This window comes from Leucopleurus acutus (genome assembly GCF_964270905.1).
Source record: "Leucopleurus acutus genome assembly, chromosome: 19".
Lineage (NCBI taxonomy): Eukaryota > Metazoa > Chordata > Mammalia > Artiodactyla > Delphinidae > Leucopleurus > Leucopleurus acutus.
Genome location: NC_139161.1, coordinates 535,902 through 551,490, shown reverse-complemented (window position 1 = coordinate 551,490; position 15,589 = coordinate 535,902). Strand labels below are relative to the sequence as shown.

Genomic DNA, 15,589 nt, shown 5'->3' with positions numbered 1-15,589 from the left:
GCAGAGAATAAAAGATCTAAAAGTCACATGAGAAAAGACCTCGTTTGGTGCACACGGCCGAGCAGCCAGGCCGTAAATTAGCCCCTGCCAAGCTGGGAAGAAACGGGGAAACGAGATGGAAAGAAGCCCGTGAGTGCCAGCAGCGGCCCCTCTGAGATCAGCGCCTCTGGGCCGCTGACCCCAACCCCATCCAGGCGGGCGGCCGCGGAGAAAGCCCTCGATTAAAGAAGGAGAACGATAAACCGGAAGACGCTTTCTATCAAAGGCCAGCTTCCCTCTGCGCCGGGTCACGGTCCAGTGACTCCAGTATCACAGAGGAGATGAAGCAGCCGCTTTCCCCCCAAGAAACGTTGAAAGAGCCCAGGCCAGGCATTCTGGGGGGCGGTTCTTCCTTAAATTATATAACTCTTCTCAGACCTTTGCAAGGAATGGTGTTGGTTATATTATCTCATATATTTGATTGTCTGCCTGCGTCTCTTTAACTGTCTCATAATTTTCGTGGCATTGGAGTTTAATGAGTTCAGCCTGTTCTCTGGAGCATTTGACCCCTTCCGTGATATCGTGGCCCATGAGGCAGCCCCAGTCTGTCCTCCCCCTCCCCCTCCCAGCCCTCCCTCCACAGATGACCAGCTCCTGGTGCCTTAGCTGCCCCCTGATGGATGCCCGCTGCGTGTGAGAGCCAGGGAAGGGCACCTCATCGACGTGAGTCTGTTTAACCCTTCAGTTGGGTCTGCAGAGTCGGTGTTATTGGCCCTGTTTCCCAGATGATGAACCCAAGGGGCAGAGATTCGTTCATTTTTCCCACGCCCCAGATCCAAGGCAGACTGGGCTCTGAACCCAGGGCTCATCAGCTTCTCCCTGCAGCAGCTGTGGTCCCGGGAGGAGGGCTGCCCAGGGACTGACCACCTCCCTCCGGGGGTACAAGTGAGCCTCCCTCCATCCAGGCCCCGTCTTTGTTTTCCAAGCACCAATGGCGCCCTGATAAGTCTTTACTCCAGGAATCCCATGGCTACATGAGTTGGCCCTTCAGTTGGGGATTTGCTTAAATCTTGCAAAATGGGTCAGGGCTCACTGAATCCCTTTTCACCTTGCCGTGGGGAGGACGGGGTGGGTGTCTGGACGGAGATGACCAGTCTGCTCTCATGGGCGGGTGTGGGCCATGCACTTGCCCCTGTGACTTCGTGTCATTTAACAGCAGTCCTTGGCCGAGTGGCGCTGTCCCTGTTCTCCAGGCAAGAGGAGCCGCGGGGAGGAGAGGAGCCCCGTGCAGGGCTCGTAGACGGCAGGTGGCCGGGCTGGGGCCCTCATGCCTCAGCGCCCCCTTCCACACGCATCTGTGAAGACCACCGGACTGGAATTCTGGAGAATCTTTTATCCCAGCCGATTGCGGTCGTACAGGCACAAATGTGTTCCTGACTCCCAGCTCGTTCCTTCACCGCTCGAGTGGCTATTTGGTTCAGAGCCACAGTGAACAAAGGGCTTGAAGGGCTCCCTGCTCGGCAGAGGAGCCCTGAGATGAGGGGGCCCCGAAGGGGGCGCGGGGCAGTGAATCCGGCCCCGCCCCCCCGCCTGCCACCGCAGCCTAGACCAGCGACCAGGCCACGGTGGCCGAGCTCGAGAACTGCTCGGAGGGAGACTAGAGGCTGGTGGTGGCGCCTCCGATTCCGGATTAATTCAGCCCGACTCTACCTTAGACGAGCCCCACGCCGACGTGATGTTTCTGAGAAGGAAGGACTTCCTGTTTGACTTCAGGTGGCTTTTTCTTTATCGTTGTGTAGTCAGCTCTGGCTGTAGTTCTGCTCTTTGAAGAACTTGGGGCGACGTCTGTGAAATGGGGATACGACTTTGGGGCTGAAGCCTTGCCCGTAAGAAGCCTGGCCTGCCTCCAGGGCAGGGCTGCGGTCATTCGCGTCTGTTATTTGACAGTTGTTTCAACTTGCTGCTGCTGTGTAACCACCCAAGACTGAACGGCTTAAAACCACGGCCACGTTATCGCTGGGATTCTGCCTGGCATGTGCCGGCCGCTGTGGCCCTGCTGGGCCCTGGAGGGTGGTCCCACGGGGGCCCCGGGCTGCTGGCTCTTGGCCGAGACCCACGGGTCCCGCTCTCCGTGTTCTGTCCTCCGTGAGATTTCTCCTCATTCAATAGTTTATCCAGAGCGTCTCGCCACGGTGACTCCCGAGAGGGTACAACACAGGCCCCCCCAAAAAGTGGAGGCCCCTTAAGCTTCACCTAGAACGTGATTACTGTGTCATTCCCACCACCTTCTCCAGGTCAGAGCAAGTCCACAGCCAGCCCGGCGTCTAGGGGAGGTGATGTAAGTACTAAATCCTGGTGGGAGGCGTGGTGCTGTCACGCTGCAGGGGCCATACAGGATGGGAGCGAGGGGCACTGTGGCCGTCTTCGGGGACAGTGCCCTGCACAGCTGGCTTTGAGCTCTGTGTGGGCCAGCAGAGAATCCGCAGCACAGCACCCCGCGGGGGCAGGTCTCAAAAGCGCCGAGGACCCAGGCAAGAGAGGCCCCTGCCCTGGGTTACAGAGCCGGGATCAGAAGCTGCTTCTGCTGAGGGCTGGGGGGTAAGTGCTTTAGCCTTTGCCTTCGCCTAGAGTTTAGATTTCTCCAGCTCGAGCAGCTGTTCCTGCCAAAAGGCTCCAAAGACTGATCGTCTTGGTGACATTTTTTCTCGCGCATTCAGGAAACTTAAAACCACGCTTAGCTCCCAGGCTGCACCCGGCAGGGTTGGGCTGGATTTGGGCTGCAGGCTGAAGTTTGCGCCCCCAACGTTACAGGGCTCTCGTCGGGCCTCCCCAGCCTGAGCTGTCCTCACAGGCTTGGGGTCTGTAGGGTCAAAGGGATGTGCCCACCTGGGGTCTGAGAAGTCCCTCCCAGGACCTGCGCAGCCTCTCCCCTCCCCCCCCCCCGTGCCATCGCCCCGCGGGGTGCCGCCCTGCTGGCGCAGACATGCCAGCGTCCGACAGGCAGATGGGACAGAGCTGGGACGTGCGGGAGGCTCGTCGTGGCCGTGGTGGAGGGGGCGGCAAGAGCAGTCAGGCGGGCCATGTCTCCGCGTCCGGAGGGCATCTCAGGGGCCCCTGAATTCTCCAGTCAAACCTGGCCTTCCGGGTTGTTGGGAAGAACTACAGGTGGAATCCTGTTCCCCCAAAATCGGTGTGTTGAAGGTGACGCCAGTGTGACTGTGCATAGGGGCAGGGCTTTCCAGGAGGTGACCACAGCCAGATGAGGTCATTGGGGTGGGACCCCCTCGGAGAGCACTGAGGTTTTCATAAGAGACACCAGGAGGGCAGCTCACGGAGGACAGGCCGGTGAGAGCACAGCGAGGGGGCTGCTGCCCTGCCGGCATCCTGACCTTGCGCTTCGACTCTCCAGAACCGTGAACAGTAGACGCCTGTTGTTGGAGCCGTGCGGCAGCCCGAGCAGAGCGCCGGGGGAAGTCCGCGGGCAAGGCGCAAGGAGGGAGCAGCTAGTCCATATCGCGAGCTCAGTTTGTAGCGTCTGTATTTAGGCAGATGGTCCGTGGCCTCTGTTCCTCGGGCCCCAGCGCCCCGGGCCCGTACGGAGTCCTGGGTCTCGGCCGCAGGTGAACGACGCTGTAGACCAGGACGCGTTTTACCTGCCCACAGTCATCCTCGTCATCTGTCACCAGGCAGAGCAGGAAGGACGGGTGGGTGAAGGTCCCGGGGGCGGGGCAGCGCCTCCGATGTCCTGCTCACATAGAGGGGCACCGTGGCAGAGGGTCGCGTCCTGGCTCTGCACCCCCCCACCCCGCGGTGTCACTGCCTGCAAGCTGGCCGGGCCTCAGCCACCCCCGTGGGAGACGGGCACCGTGCCCGGTGCAGTGTGGCTTAGGTGGGGCTAAACCTTGGCCCCTGTTACTGCGGGTATCATATTCTTAGTGTATCTCGCTCTTAAGGAGGTTCTTGGAAATATCAGGTTGGCAGAAGAGAATCCAAAGAGGTGTTTAGTTTTTTGTCGTTGTTGTTGTTGTTGTTTTGATGTAACAAGAAATTATGGAAGTTAGTTCGGCCTTGGGCTGAAGAGGTTGGGTGACCCAGGCCAACTGGGGTGGTGTTTTCCCAGCCCTGGTCGTTTCACGGTCACCTTCCTGACTTATTCCTTGACAAGCAGATGTTACCGAGGAGATAGAGGGAGATTAGCCCAAGTAGAGATGAGAGCTTTTGCACAAAGCCTTGAAATGGGAATGTTTTCTCGCTGTGTAACTCCATGTTGTTGATGCCTTACCCAAGGACCACAGACGTCCCGCTAGCACACGTCCCAGTGTCAGACAAACACCAGGGGCGGGGGCATCTTTCTGCCTGATCAGAAGTCTGGCAGGCGACTCGGAATTTGACTCGTGGCTCTTCCAGAATTATTAGCACAGCCACCGTGGAAGAGAGCTCGGCAGTGTCTTACGAAGCTAAACGTGGTCTTTACCGAACGATCCAACCATCATGCTCCTGAGTATTTACCCAGATGAATTGAAAACTTATGTCCACACGGAAACTGCACAAGTGTTTATAGCAGCTTTAGTCATAATTGTCAAGTCTTGGAAGCCACCAGGATGTCCTTCAGTAGGTGAGTGAACAAATAAACAGCGATACGTCTAGACAATGGAGTATCATTCAACACTAGAAAGAAACGAGCTCTCAAGCCATGGAGGAAACCTCGGTGCGCATGACTAAGTGAAAGAAGGCCGTCTGAAAACACTGCACGCTGTAAGAGCCCGAGTGTGGACGTCCTGGAAGAGGCAAAACTAGGAAGACAGTAAAGCACATTGGTAATTGCTGGGGCTGGGGGAGGGCCATGTGGGCGGAGCGTTTTGAGGGCAGTGAAACTATTCCGTACAGTAACAGTACAGTGGTGGGTACGTGTCATGATACATTTTCAAAAACCCATAGAATGTACAGCACCAGGAGTGAACCCTGATGTAAACCCTGGGCTTTGGATGGTAACGATGTATCCATGCAGGTTCAGCGATTGTAACTAAGGTACTGCCTCGGTGTGTTGAACTTGGTGGGGGCGGGGTATATGGGAACTCCGCAGATTCCTCTCAGTTTTGCTCTGAACCTAAAACTTCTCTTTAAAGCAGTTTATAAATTAAAAGAAGAAGAAGAAATGCAGCCTGGGTGGCCTTTCCCTTCCAAACAAAGGTCCAGGATAGGACTGGGAACGGGGACTGTACTCACCAGCTTTGAAAGCTCTGCGTTTGCATCCCCTCCTCCCCTCCTCCTCGCTCTCGCTCTCATTTTCCTTCCTTGCTTCCTTCCTTTTCTCTTCTGTGTTACTTGCTATTTGAAGCCAGGGTCAGTAGTTGCAAACCCTCTTTGTGCCACGTGATCCCCTTCAGGTCCTCGGGGAGCAGAACATACACTGTCCTGCTCTCTGCCTCCCGTCCCTGGGTGTAAAGGAGGCAGGGGGGTGGTTACTGTAATGGGACCTTAAGGCGCCTGTGTTGCCTTTAGAGACGTCGTTTTCTGTTCGCCCCAGTCCTGGCCACCGTGTTCATCTCAACGGGAAATATGTAGTGCAGACTCCAAACCTTCCGTTCTCGTCTTGTGCCAGAATTCCTTTCTACTTATATTATGCATTTTGTCCAGAGCTTTCAAGTATCGCAGGTATTTCTCGTGTGATGAACTAAGATCCTCGATGTGTAAGGTATCACGTTTTAGTGTATTTATCCATTTTCGTGTCACCCTCGCAGGGTGCCCGGCCCCAAGAGATGCACGATTAGCCCAAACAGTGGCAGTGAGGGAAGGGGTGGGGGAAGGTGTGTTAATACCACAGAGAAGAGAAACCGGAAGTTTTCCTGCTCTGATCAAAATTAATTCAGTTGCATGAGAGGGGGATTTTTTAATCTGTTTTATTCACTTCTGTGCCTCGTGCCTGGAATAGCGTCCGGCACACGGACAGATGATATTTGCTGAGAGAATGAACAGAAGGTTCATCGTTGACAGAATTCCCAGGTGCTGACGATCATTTCAGAGCATTTAATACATGTGATTAATCCAGCCTCTCATTCAACATGTTTCCTTTGTCTTCCTGTGGGCCTGGGTTAGCTCATTGCCTTGAGTCCCTTTCGCCTGCCTGCCGTACCCGGGGCCTTCCTGCTCCTGCCGTGAGACCCTGTGGAGTTACGCATATTCAACTCACCTGCAATAAACACACGTTTCTATACATACCACGTACTTGCCCGTATGTGGGGTGCTGGGGTTCCAGTGTCACAGATGAGGAAACGGAAGCACAGAGAGGCTAAGCGCCTTGCCCAAGGTCACACAGCTCCCGCGTGGCCGAGCTGGGCTCCGGCAGTCAGGTTCGGCGCTTTCTGGCCGCACTCTGCTTCCTGCAGTGCTCTGGGCTGGTGGGCGCTGCCCCAAACTGGTTTGACTGGGAGCATCTTGGCTGAGCGTTGGGGATGCCTCGTCCATACCTCGCCCCCGATGTGCTTCCTGTGCACCACGCTCTGGTCCAAGCCTGGCGCTGCAGGAGGTGGACGCAGCTGGGAGACCTTGCCGCCCACCCAGCAACCTTCCAGCAAGCCTCTCGGCTTCCTTCTCAGAACCCTGAGGGTGCTTTTCCAAACCGTCTCGAAGGCCCGTTCAGCCGTAGCAGTCCAGCAGTCTGACGAGCGCTTTGCATTTTGCACTCGAGGTCGGTGGTGTCCGCGGAGCAGGCTTGCACCAGACCCGCTGGCTTCTCCAGCCTGACCTTAGGGAGGGTCTGCTGTGCGGGGCGCTCGGGAGGGCGGCCCGGCCCCTGCGGGAGAGCCTGGGGTCGAGTGGGGGCGGATGAGCAGCCTCAGTGTAACTGACGTGGCAGAGGCGTCGGGATCTGCGTGGCCCTGGGCTGTGGGTCCTGGAGCAGGGAGCTGGGGAGACGCTGAGTGAGCTCAGGGCCCTGTAGCTGTCAGAACGGAACACCCAGAAAACACCCAGGCACGTCATCTTTCTTTCCAAATGGTACTATTTCAACAAGTCAGCATTTCCACCAGCTCCGTGAAGAAGGCCTCCAGTGTCCCATGTTCTAGCCTGGGGGATTTATGATGTTTTTCGAAACTACCGTAAGCTTCCCATTAAAATATTTTTATCGTTGATGAAAGGAGGAAGTAATAGGCTTTGTTTCCCTGAGACAGTCAGAGGACTTGAGCGCGTTTTATGAGTAGAGGCCAGCGTTCCTTTGTGCTGCAGCCTGGCAAGGGCGGCCGACAGGCGGGCCGTTTACTGTAGCGTGGGCACGGGGGCTCGGCCAGGACGCACGCTGGGACGGTGAGGAGCAGAGTCCAGGAAAGCGTGGCCAAGGGCGGGAGCGCGAGTCCCCGGAGCCCTTGAAGACGAGGCTTCGGGGCCACCTGCTGACTCAAGTGGGCATCGTAGCTATTGAGACCCTGTTAAGCATTTGAACCCTTCTTCGGCAAGAGTCGCCCTAACTGGGCCAGTTCCCGCCCTAGCGTCTAGGGAGCCACGCTGACGCAAGAGCGGATGAACCTTCAGTTGAGAAAAGTGGTCCAGATCGTGGAGGCCAAGGCCAGACGTCCAGGGCTCAAATGCCAGCTTTGCCACCTCTGGCTGTGGAGCCTTGGGCAGGCTACTTAACCTCCCTGTACTTCATTTCCTCATGTCTGAAATCGGACGCTCCTACCGCCAGGGTGTCGTGAGGGCTCCAGGAGCTAAGAAAGAGAAAGACCCCGGGCCCTGGTGAAAGCCCGGATGGTGACGTGGGCTCCAGTCATTGTTGCTGCAGTCAGTAGCATCTGAAGCCTCACCACGCTGCCCCCGAGTCCTCCAGGGAAGCTTCTGAAGCCCCGTCCGCTTCAGGAGGTCTTGGAGTGTGTAGCCCTGCAGAGGGGGGAAGGGTGGGGGGCCCTGGAGCGACGTCCTTCCAGCTGCTGTGGGCCTTCGGCCTCATAAGAGGCGAGAAGCCGCCCCCCACCCTCTGCCCAGGTCCTGTTCCCAGGCTGGAAGGAGGCCACTCACACCCCGCTGTACCAGACAGGCAGCCACTTGTAGCGTCCTGACAGCCCTCAGGCACCTGGCTCAGGGAATCATAACCATGAAGATCGCGGTAACAAGCAGCAGTGAACCTGGATGACAGCGGCCCCGGGTTCTGCCTCTGGCTTCCCTGTGCTGCAGGGAAGGCCGCCTCCAGCCCCTCCCGCTTCTCCTTTTGTGAGTTTCTCTGCGGTGGGAACCATGTCACCGGGGCAGCCCCTCGCCGGGGGGCTGCAGGGGGACAGGCATCGCCCGGGCTTGGCTGCCAGCTTCCAAGTGCCAGGGACACCTGCTCCTGTGTCCGTTGGGGACAGACCCAAGACAGCCTCCCGTCCGTTCTGTGGCCCCTGAGCTGCGTCCGCAGCCCAAAGCTGCCCCCCTAGGCCAACAGGAGCCGGTAGCGCTCAGTCTAGACCAGCCCTGAGCAGTAGAGTAAACGCAAGCCCCAACTACATTTAAGCAGCCACGTTTTCTTAAAAACTTAGAAAAGAAACAGGTGAAATTCATATCTGATTTAACCCGGTATATCCAAAATGAAAAATTAGCCATGAGATATTCTGCATTTGGGGTACTAAGTCCTCCGAATCGGATGTGTATTTTACACCCAAAGCATTTCACGCCCGTGTGCGCTGGCCGCGCGTCAGAGGCTCAGAGCCGCGCGTGGCTCAGCGGCTCCCGCATGGGACAGTGCAGGCCTACACAGCTCACAGGGGACAGTGTCACCAGCACCCTAAATCCTGTGCTTCTAAGTGTTCAGATCTTCGGTGGGGCGCTCTCTTCAACACGGCTTCCCCTTTGCGGTGAGGTTTGGGGTAATTTGGAGGTGTTTGTTACTAGCAGCCGATCGTCGAGGGGAAGTACGCTTCGTGCTGAATGTGCGTTTGCAGCGGTGGGGTTGCCCCCATCTCTCGTAGCTTAGATCTTTGAACCGTCTCATTTCATCCAGGGCGTGAGCCAGGGGTGACAGACTGAACGTCTCCAGGAGAAAATGCTCCAGCTAAATCCTAACCCCCGTCCTCTTATTAACAGTTAAAGGCGAAACCTTGTAAGCTCCGTGCAGGGTGAGCTGGCCGGCTCCAGGGGCTGAGCAATGCCATCGCCCAGAAAACAAGCCATTGGCGCTGAGCCTCCTGCTGTCCTAAGCCTTGGAGGAAGCGTCAGGTGTCATCAGCACAAGTCAGAAGAGCTTAGTGGACCTTGAGAAGCAGGTTGGACCAAAGCTGACAAAGTCAAAACAAATGAAGGAACAAAAGCTTCCCCTGGGCCTGGCCGTCCGGGTGTGTGAGTCATGCTGACCAGGATCGGGGCTTCCACACCCCTGACTGCTGCCACTTCTCCAAGCGGGTGGCGTCTTCCAGCACCCGAGCAGGGGGTCTGGCTGGTGAGACTGCTCACGTATGTGTAGAAACAGCCTGGAATAAAGCGCGGTCCCCCTCATCCAGCCCCCACTGCTCTCCAGCCTCGTAATTCGCACAGCAGTGCGAGGCCTCATCTCAGCCTGTGTTCAAAACAAGCGGAAACTAAAATAGGTGAACAACGGAGTTTTACTGTAGAGCACAGAGATCTATATTCAGTATCCTGTAATAAGCTATAACGGAAAAGAATTTTTTAAAAAAAATATAGATACATACATGTATATATGTATAACCGAATCACTTTGCTGTACACCTGAAACTAACACAATACTGTAAATCAACTCTACTCCAATATAAAAAATTTTTAAAAAACCACTAAAACACTGATTAATGAGAACAGATTGCAGGGCCTGGTTTTAATACAGTTACAAGAACAAATTTTACTCAAGTGCTTTTGAAATATAGTTACGACAACTGAAGTGATGATTTCAAATCTCATTGAACTAATTCTCAAAGCCCTTTGATTCATAATTTATTAATCCCAGTGCGAGTGATTCCATGTATTTGAAAGCCATAAAGTGCAGTTTTATAATTTTTTTTTTTTTTGGCTGTGTTGGGTCTTCGTTTCTGTGCGAGGGCTTTCTCTAGTTGCAGCGAGTGGGGGCCACTCTTCATCGCGGTGCGCGGGCCTCTCACAGTTGTGGAGCACAGGCTCCGGACGCGCAGGCTCAGCGGCCATGGCTCACGGACCCAGTTGTTCCGCGGCATGTGGGATCTTCCCAGACCGGGGCACGAACCCGTGTCCCCTGTATTGGCAGGCAGATTCTCAGCCACTGCACCACCAGGGAATCCCCATAAACTGTAGTTTTAAAACATGCCTGTCAATTTTCAGAGCACCGCTTGTTACCTGATTGGCTTCGGGCGAGTTCCATAAGCTTCTTGCATCTCGGTTCTGTCCCTAAAAAATGAGAAGAGGAATTTCTGGTTCCCTGGGTTGCACACAGGGTATGCAGAGTTATCTGAACACAGTAGGTGCTTGGTGGGTGTGTCTTTCCTCTCCCAAAGAGGAGTTCTGTTGTTCTTCTACTTGTTCCAGTCAGGCTTTGGTGCAGTCATTTCCCGTCTGGGGACTGGTGTGGCCGCCACCACTTCATGTCATTAGGGAATAAATTAGGCTCATTTTGGTAGGGTATTTTGTGCTTTTTATGTTTTCAGGAAAGAACAAAGGTAGTCTTCAAAAGGAATTAAGGCCTCTTTGTAGGTTCCTTTGGTTATCATTTTCTTGTCAAGGAAACGAGCTATAAAGCTGCCAGATGGAAACACGCGCCCCCTTGCTCCTGCCCACACCGGGGTACGTCAGAGGAGTGTGCATTGCTCGTGCCACGGGGAGAAGTACTCGGAACACGTTAAAGGAATGAGGGTGGGCAGACACACAGGAGGTTAGCTGATGTCCCAGGACGTTTAATGAGACATAGGGGCCGTTTGGAAGATACCCTAGAACACCCCAAAGTCCAGTTTTTCTGCAGAATGGCAGGTGATCGTGCTGAGTACCTGTTAGTTACATCCTCGCCTCGAATTCCGGGGCAGATCCTCGGATCTGGAAAGCGTGTGCCTTTGGCACACGGCCTACCTGGGACGCAGCCGCTGCGTTGTGATAAGTCACGCCTCTCAGAAGTCTGAGTCAGTATCACCCCCTTCCACGGGGGGCGGTGGGGGGAAGGTGCAGAGCCCCCGTAGCACGTCTGAGAGTCTCAAAGGGGCAAGGTCCCGGGGCCCATCCCCAGCTGCAGACAGCTCGTTTCATCGATTCCTCCCCCGACCCTGATTTTGCTGACGTATCTAAACCAAATCTAAGATGTCATGTCATTTCCCCCCTAAATACTTCATCTCTCACGCACGTCACCCCTGCATACACCCCCCTCTAACTGAAAAGGACACTTCGTAACTAATCATCGGACCGTTTATCCCACATGACGATATTAGCAACAACTCCCACAGCGTCATCTAATTCAAGACCGTATTTTAATTTTCCCAATTTCTTTCTACGTTGGGGTGGTTTGAATCAAGATTCAGACAAGGTCCACATCTTACACTTGATTACTGCATTTTTTGTCTCTTTCAAAAACATTTCAAAACATCAGTCCTTCAGCAGATGCCCTTGGGTGGGTTGTGCAGCCCAAGGAGACTAGCATGTTTCCTTTAGTCTTTCGTCCTCCTCACATCGTCCTTCAGCAAAATTCTGTAACATAGTTTGATCGTCTTATTGATCAGACCTTTGCTCTGAATGACCTCGGGCTTTTTCCACAAATGAAATCCACCTCAGTGCCCAAATCATTTTCACCCAAGAAGATAAGTAAATCTACCTTCCAGCAGTGCCGTGGCATCTCCCGGTGGATTCAGAAGAGAAATTCCAAAATCATGGGGCGAGAGTTCTCTGTGTGTCTGATTCGAAGGGTCCCCTTCAAAACCCAGCGACAAATGTTACCATCACCTCATCTGCATGAACGGAGTGTGTAAATGACTACACGCTTGACTTCCCTGTTCCAACACAGGCTTTCTGATTGGCCACTAAATGTAGTTGATGTGTTTGTTTTCACACAGATCATCGCTTATCAGCCGTATGGGAAATCCGTGGACTGGTGGGCCTACGGCGTCCTGTTATATGAAATGCTGGCCGGGCAGGTAATGTTTCCCTGTGTTTTCATGCTTGTGTGTCGCCACGTAACATGAAGGCTCAGCTCTGTGGGGACCACGATAGCAGGACCTGGCCGTGTGGAATGGCTGGCGCTGGTCTGACTCCCCTGATCCTGGTGAAGGAGGGAGAAATTGTACAGAAATGATCTTCTAGTCCTAAAAACCCAAATTGAAAGCTACACCCTGGAGTGTGGACCATACAGCTTTTGCATCACCCGCCAAAGGTCCCTGCACGTTGAGGACAGTGGTGGCCTTTTGTTTTCGGTGTCTCAGCCCTTGGGTGGGATTGGCCTTCACCGCACGTTTCTCTGCAGAAATCACCCCGGCCGCTCCCGGGTGTAGCGCCGGTATTATTGTAAAGGAAGAAGTTAGTTAAACTGGAAGGAGTGTTTTAATAGCCTCTCCCGTCTGCCCTTCTCTCTCCTTGGGCAATTCATTGTAATTTTCACAAAAGCCCAGCGAGGCTGAACTTCCGGTTAAGAAAAGGCAGATTAGGTTTCCCTTGGCTGTGTGACGTGTGTCAGGTGACCAAGGGCATCGCTGCCTAATGGGGCACTTTCTAAGGTGGTGGCCTTACTATCTGTGTTACTAGGGTAAGTCACACCCGCTGCTGTTGACAAACAGCTCCCACCCCCAAATCTCAGTGGATTAAGAATGACAGCGGTGCATTTCACACATTTCAGATCTCTGCCGTTGTACCTACTAATGATTCTGTCGTGGGCAGCTTTTATTAACTCTCAGCCCTCAAGTGTGCCAGGGAGTGTGCCCCTCCCTGGCCAAGAGCCTTTGTAAGAGAGAATGCAAAGAAACACCCACGTCGAGTAGCAGAGCTGCCCCCAAAGAAATCTTTGTTCCTGGGGAGAAGTCACCCTTTCTGACACGTTACATCCATTGACTCATTTATTATTCATTCAGTGCGTACTTACTGAATGTGCGTGGGAATGGCTGTGAGCAACACAGACAGAGACCCTTCCCTTCAGTAAGGTTACAGTCCAGAGAAAGACAGTAGACAGGCAGATACGGAAATGATGTGCGGGCCCCTCCTCGGCATCCTTGGGAACTGGTTCCAGGACTCCCACGGGTAAACCAGAGTCCTTGGAGGCTCAAGTCCCTTGTATAAATGGTGTGGTAATTGCGTGTAACCCAGGCACGTCCTCCCGTCCACTTTACCTCATCCTGCTGTTACTCAGTGTACCTAACACAATATAAATGCTATGTGCCTAGTTGTAATTGCAATATAAGTGTTATTTAAGTATCTGTTGGTATGCGGCAAATTCAAGTTTTGCTTTTTATTTATTTATTTTATATTTATTTTGGGCCACACCGCACGGCTTGTGGGATCTTAGTTCCCCGACCAGGGATCGATCCTGGGCCCTTGGCAGTGAAAGCGTGGAGTCCTAACCACTGGACCACCAGGGAATTCCCAAGTTTTGCTTTTTAAACCGTTTTGGACTTTTATTTCATTTTTGATCTGCAGTTGGTGGACTGTAACAGTGATAAGCTAAGAAGAAAAGTAACAGAGCAGAAGGACGTAGAGTGTTGGGGGAGGGTTGAAGTTTTAGCTCGGAGCGCCAGGGAGGGCCTCACATAGAAGATAAAGTTAAGACCAGAAGGAAGTGAGAGGATGTCCACGTGCACATCCGGGGGGAAGAGCATTCCAGACAGAGGGAACAGCCAGTGCAAAGGCCCTGGGGTGGGAGTGCACAGCTTTACACTTAAGGAACGGAGAGGAAGCCGCCCATGTGGCTGGAGTGGAGTGAGCTAGAGATGGAGTAGGAGGCTGAGATCAGAGAGGAAGAGAGGGCACCAGGCCCCGGGCCGTGGAGACCATCGCGAGACCATTGGCTTTCCCTCTGGGCTGGGAGACCCCCGTGGTCTCTCCTTTCTCTCTTTCGTTGTGTCTTACATCATATAGATACTAAAGTTGTCTTTTAAGTATTAAAAGATGAGGTTCCACCTATATTTGGTCTTTTTTTCTCAATGATGTTGAGACTTGATATTTAAAAAGTGGTTTGTGTATTATTTATTTAGGTTTCTTCCCCCAAGGAACCATTCTTCTTAAGGCTATATACTTCCGTGTGCAAACACAGAAAAGCCAGTTCCGTAGAACCATTGTCAGCGAGACAGCCGCTGGCAGAACACAGATCGCCTGCACCTTAAGTTAATTTCCCCTCCTTGGCATTTTGACAGTAAAATTTGACTGAATTGTTTGCCCCCGTGGGAGCTATCTGTTCGCAAAGGCGCAGAAAGCTGAGTTCCCCTCGAGACCCCACTCAAACGTTCTGACTCTGGAGTCCAGGAAACAAGCCCTGCTTTCATTCAGAGTCACGTGAAAATGGCGACACTCCTTAAATACGGCATTTGAAAAGCATCCCACATTGGGATGCAGTGTCGTCGGGCCCAGCTGCGGGTCCTCTAACTCTCTACCCCGCCTGCCATAAACACGGGGTTTTCATTTCAGAACCCCCTTCTTAAGTCCTGATGACTCCTCAGGGCAAATTTAAACATGTTCCTGGGCCGTGACTCAGCCCAGAAAGGATAATGAAGGCTCTGCTCAGATCACGCCCACAAGCTACAGGGAATGGATGTCCTTATTGAAAAGGGAGATTAATTATCAACTTGTCGATGGGGTTGAGGTCCAAGTGTATCCTCTTTAATCACAGAGGGCTGAAGTTGAGCAGGGAAGAGAAGACAGTTTATTGCAGTTTTCTTCTCATTTGCTTTATTTGCTGTCCGCAGGCCGGGGGGCAGTGGAGTGTAGAACACCCTGAGTCTTCCTGCAGCTCCTGGATCGCTTGACAAATAAGATTACGTTCGAGCATAATCGTATTTACCCGGCCCTGTAACGAGCATCTTGCTGCTCAGAGCGTCCGGGCATTCGTCACAAAGCACCCAGCCCTCTCCTCTTATGTGCCTTCCCGCCAGGGTCACTTATGCTTGGTCTCCATTCCTGGTGCCTCGGTAACGAGTCCTTTATCCCAGAACTTCAGCCAGAATTGTCCCTGGGTACTCCCCCCCACCCCGCATCAGTGATCTGTACATGACCATGGCAGGGCCCCCGTGACCACTGACTAGTCAGTGATTCCGGAACCATTCTGGGAAGCGTGAACCTCACCCCTCACTTGCCTATTTAAAATCCACAAATTACACATCACCAAGGAGAGCACTCCCCGTTCAGAAATTTTTTTACACCAAGCCAGGTCTTTAGTTAGCAGGTAGCTTAGCTTGAAACAGTGAGTCCAGATGTGTAGAAATCTAAAACTGTAACACAGGGATGGGGGAAAGAGGGAAGGGAAGCCATCCAAAATGGTCCTGTATGCGAGGACTGCACCGCACATCACCCCTGGGTCCCCAGGCTCCGTCGCTGGGGGGGAAGGTGCATGTGACTGTAATGCTCCACCGTTGACCGGCCTTCAGCACCAGGGCCTGAAAGCAAGCAGTGACCTGGGAGGGTGCTCCCGGGGCGACCTGGAGAGATTGAACGGGAACCATCAGAATGTTCACATCATCCCACACCTGGGAGTTATTCTTAGGAA

The 15,589-nt window shown here is 53.6% G+C and overlaps 1 protein-coding gene across 1 annotated transcript in view; it reads left to right on the top strand.

The window, feature by feature from the left end:
* PRKCA (protein kinase C alpha) overlaps window positions 1-15,589 on the top strand; it is a 362,652-nt gene that overhangs the window by 331,052 nt on the left and 16,011 nt on the right. Inside the window, exon 14 of the mRNA XM_082860689.1 lies at window positions 11,961-12,041. Coding sequence (XP_082716815.1) covers window positions 11,961-12,041 — 81 coding nt within the window. The remainder of the gene's footprint in view (window positions 1-11,960; window positions 12,042-15,589) is intronic.